This window comes from Ichthyophthirius multifiliis, assembly GCF_000220395.1.
Source record: "Ichthyophthirius multifiliis unplaced genomic scaffold scaff_1120509250479, whole genome shotgun sequence".
Classification (NCBI taxonomy): domain Eukaryota; phylum Ciliophora; class Oligohymenophorea; order Hymenostomatida; genus Ichthyophthirius; species Ichthyophthirius multifiliis.
Genome location: NW_004086711.1, coordinates 1 through 4,006, shown reverse-complemented (window position 1 = coordinate 4,006; position 4,006 = coordinate 1). Strand labels below are relative to the sequence as shown.

The following is a 4,006-nucleotide window of genomic DNA, read 5'->3' as shown; positions in this document are numbered from 1 at the left end:
AATACATCTATATTTGCATTAATATGTTTGAGTTATTATATTTTATAAAATTTATAATAAATTTTTTTTATATATAAATATGTATTATATATAATAGTAAAAAATTTAGTAAAAACCTAAAAAATATATATATTATCATGAATAAATAAATATCTAAATTTATAATTAAAGAAACAAGCTTATATAAATTATAATTATTATTATATGAAATATAAATTATTATTAATATAAATATTTAAACATTTATAAAAAAAGAATAGAAAAGATTTATTGAATAAAATATGTTCCCATTAAAATATTATTATATTTAATAAAAAAAATTATAAATACTTATTAATCAAAATATTTATAAAGAAATTAATTTAAATAATAATAATATAAATTAATTATTTAAATAGAAAAACATAAATTAATATATAAAAAAAAATAATGAAATTTTTCCAAAAAAAAAAAAATAATAAAATTTTTTTATAATTATATAAAATTATTTTATATTTTATTATTTTAAATTAAATTATATAAATTATTTTACATTTTGTATATTAATTTAAATAAATTTATATTTTTTATTATAAATAAAATTATATTTTATTTATATTAAATTAAATTAATTAAATTATATTTTATTAAATTATATATAATTATATCATATATAATTAAATAATATTCAATTAAGTAAAGCTTCATGTACATAAGTAGTAATTTTCGCAACTTTTTACTATTCAATTCTATCATCGAAATCTTTTAATGGAATTTTTATATTATCAACAATGTCAAAGAAAAGTTCTTCTGAAAATAAATTTCCTTATAAATTTTTTAACATTCCAATAGCATTATCAAATGTTGCCATTTTTAATTCCAAATCAAAATATTCAATATATGCCAAGCCTGCCTTAAATGCGAAAATCTCTCCTTCCAATAATAAATTATCTAAAATTCTGCTTACAATATTAACATTTAAAACATTAGAAAATAAATTCATTAGCCAATCAATTAAAAATAATTCTGTGGACAAATCAAGTGCTTTTAAGTGTTAATGTACAAGAGGTTTTTATTTGAACAAATATTCATTAAAAAACCTTACTCTCCATTCAATTTCTCTCATATCTCCTCTAAAAAGACTCAAAAAATGATAAGAATGTAAAAGATTTATAAAGCATTTAAATGAATTATATTCATCTAAATGTAATAATAAAACACACACTAAATTAGGCATCACTTCTTTTATATATCCTAGATCTGGTCTATAGAAAATAAATGCCTGTAGTATGTTTTCCATCTAAACTAATTATTCGTTATTTATGATTTATTAAAATTTCTATATATACATTTATTTTAAATCTTCTTTCATTTTTGACACTGATTTACTAATTAAAGAAGATGTATTTTATTAATTATTTTATTGCTTAAGTAATATTTTATATAGATTTTCTGTAATTTCTAATTAATTTCCAATTGCGAGAGGCCAAATAGTCTTTCTGACCCATTTTGGCATTCCTAATTTCCATAAACAAATTAAAAGTAAAGATTTATTATTATTATTTATAATTTCTAATTCTTCATATTCTTTTCTTTATTATATTTTAAAATTATTATTATTTTTATTATTTTATACATTATTATTATTATTTTTTTTATGAAAGCAAGTAAATAATAATTCATAAAACTTCAAGTTAATATTATTATTTTTTTATTAAAATTTCACTAAATTTTTCGGTTTAGAAATTTAATAATCCCAATGTTAATCCCATTTAGAAAAAATATCAATTCTCCAAATTTCGCTTATTTTTTCCTAATTTTCTCCCTTTTTTTCATTCATTTTTTAATTTTTGCCTCTCTCTTTTCATTTAAAACATGATAAATATAAAAAACCCATTTAAAAAGTGTTTAAACATCATTAGCCTTTAAATCTAAACTCCTCTAACTAGCAATAATAGACAAGCAAAACTAATCAAACTCTTCCGGTATGTTATTTCGTCTCATAACTTCCGTAGATCCGGCTCCTAGGCAAATATCTTTTAAGTCTTTTACTAAAATAAATCTTTCCCTTCTTCCTTTCTTATTATTATTATTATTATATACAAAATCGCATTCCATCCAAATGATTTTTTCTAAATTTTGGCTTAAAAAAATCTTCCTCATATGAGGTTTCCCTTTCCTCCCATATTTCAACATATTGACCCCTCCTTATAAAAAACAGACTAACTATTAAATATCTTAATTCTTAAGCTCATCTATAGAAATTCTATTAATCTATTCTATATAGTCTATTTTTGTTTCAAATTTTTCCTTTACAATATTATCATATAATTCTCCCAGAAATTCCTTAGAAATTGCATTTCTGGTACAAGCTAAATTATTTTGGGTGAATTTTTCTTTAGTCATTTTATATTTTTTTTCTATTTTATTTGAATGGGCATCTACATTCAACATTATAGCTGAATAACATAAAATATAAGGTACATCCTAATCTGTAAAAACTCCTGGATTATCCAAAGTATATACTTTAGTAAATTTCTATACAATTCTATCAATTTATTATGACTCGCCAGGTAGTTTAAACCTAGAAAGGAACATTCTTATAGCCTGGTCAAATTTGAGTTCTCTAAAATCAAGTAGACTGCAAAAAGCTTCTAAAATAAGTTAATTTTTTTCATTATTTTTTCCGAAATACTAACCTAATTATTACTTATTAATACCTTCTGTAGTCAGCAACATGTAGGCTATATCTTCAGGTGTATTATCACATAGATTTTTATCTATCAGAAATTAAATAGCTTATTAGGGATTATCCATAAATTCTTTTAAAAACTAATCCATTATTTATCTGAATTTTTAGTGTTCTTCAATATTGTTTAGTTCGTTTCTTAGCTCTTAGTTCAATATGTATTCCTATTGGGAGTTTTTAAGGGAGCCTTTTAAATCGAAATTTTAGTCATCATGGGGTGTTTCTGATTATTCGATATTCATTATTCGCTTTTTATAGGTTATTGTAGGAAAACCAGTCCTATGTTTTAATTAATCATGGAAAAACTATTAGCAGAATTTGCTGAATTTTCGCTCTTTTTTTTCTTTAAGTTCAGATTTTAATTATTATGTTTAAATTTTAGATAAACTAAGTACTTAAATATTGCTATTTATTTAAGATGGGGTTTTATCGTTCATATTATTTTATTAAAAATCCACATCTTGCAATTCTTTATTTTTATTAAATTATAAACCTAAAAAGGATATTAATATATAAATGCTATAAAAATTTTTATATATATATATATATATAAATAAGTTTTATACTTTATTCATGTGATTTTTTCTTTGTGTTTTTTTATATTGATATAAATTCATTTTTATCTTATTTATTTACAGAATTGAAGTTATCTGGAATTTCATCTTCATCTTCATTTAATATATAATTTTAGTTTTCGGATTTTAATTAATTATTATCATGATTTTAATTTTCTCTTTCAAAATAATAACTTTAAGTCCTATTTAATTTTAATTAGTTTTAATTCAAAATATTATTTAAATTTAAAGTCTATACTTAGGAAAACATTCGTTATTTATTATTTTATTACTTTTTATATTATTATTTATTAATAAAATTATTTTTTTAAATTTAATCTTATTATTATTATTGTTGTTAATTTATATCATTTTCTTCATTTATTTCTATTTTTACATTACTTTCTAAAGGAAGTATTATAATATCATTTTCTTATATAATTGTGCTTTTTTTTTTTATTATTTAATCCTAAAATCTTGCTTTTTAGTTTTAATCATCATCCTCCAAATTAATACCATCACTTTCTTATGAATTTTTAAGATTATTTGGAGATTCCATTTATTTTGTTTTATTATCAAATGTATTGTTTTATAATTAATATTAATAGTTCATTTAATTTTTTTATATTAAAATTAATTAAATATAATATAATTATAATTAAATAAATATTTGTAAATATATATATCTATATATATATATATATATATATATATATATATATAT

The 4,006-nt window shown here is 18.8% G+C and overlaps 2 protein-coding genes across 2 annotated transcripts, besides 13 other annotated features; both read right to left on the bottom strand. All coding sequences in view use genetic code 6, as the record gives it.

Moving 5' to 3' along the window:
* Positions 1 to 50: 50 nt before the first annotated feature.
* Positions 51 to 94: a microsatellite.
* An 85-nt stretch (positions 95 to 179) lies between these two features.
* Positions 180 to 235: a microsatellite.
* A 120-nt stretch (positions 236 to 355) lies between these two features.
* Positions 356 to 414: a microsatellite.
* Positions 415 to 467: 53 nt separating this feature from the next.
* Positions 468 to 553: a microsatellite.
* Positions 469 to 662: a microsatellite.
* Positions 475 to 518: a microsatellite.
* Positions 496 to 647: a microsatellite.
* Positions 499 to 645: a microsatellite.
* Positions 579 to 630: a microsatellite.
* Positions 597 to 675: a microsatellite.
* Positions 668 to 1,495, bottom strand: IMG5_076800 (TBC1 domain protein; the record flags this gene model as incomplete). Its single annotated transcript, XM_004036515.1, has 1 exon — positions 668 to 1,495. The coding sequence occupies one exon, from the start codon at positions 1,493 to 1,495 to the stop codon at positions 668 to 670; it is 828 nt and encodes a 275-aa protein (XP_004036563.1).
* A 93-nt stretch (positions 1,496 to 1,588) lies between these two features.
* Positions 1,589 to 1,630: a microsatellite.
* A 185-nt stretch (positions 1,631 to 1,815) lies between these two features.
* Positions 1,816 to 2,898, bottom strand: IMG5_076790 (hypothetical protein; the record flags this gene model as incomplete). The annotated part of the gene is made up of 1 exon (XM_004036514.1): positions 1,816 to 2,898. Exon 1 carries the CDS (start codon positions 2,818 to 2,820, stop codon positions 1,816 to 1,818), a length of 1,005 nt encoding a protein of 334 aa, XP_004036562.1. The 5' UTR covers positions 2,821 to 2,898.
* A 1,050-nt stretch (positions 2,899 to 3,948) lies between these two features.
* Positions 3,949 to 4,006: a microsatellite.
* Positions 3,959 to 4,006: a microsatellite.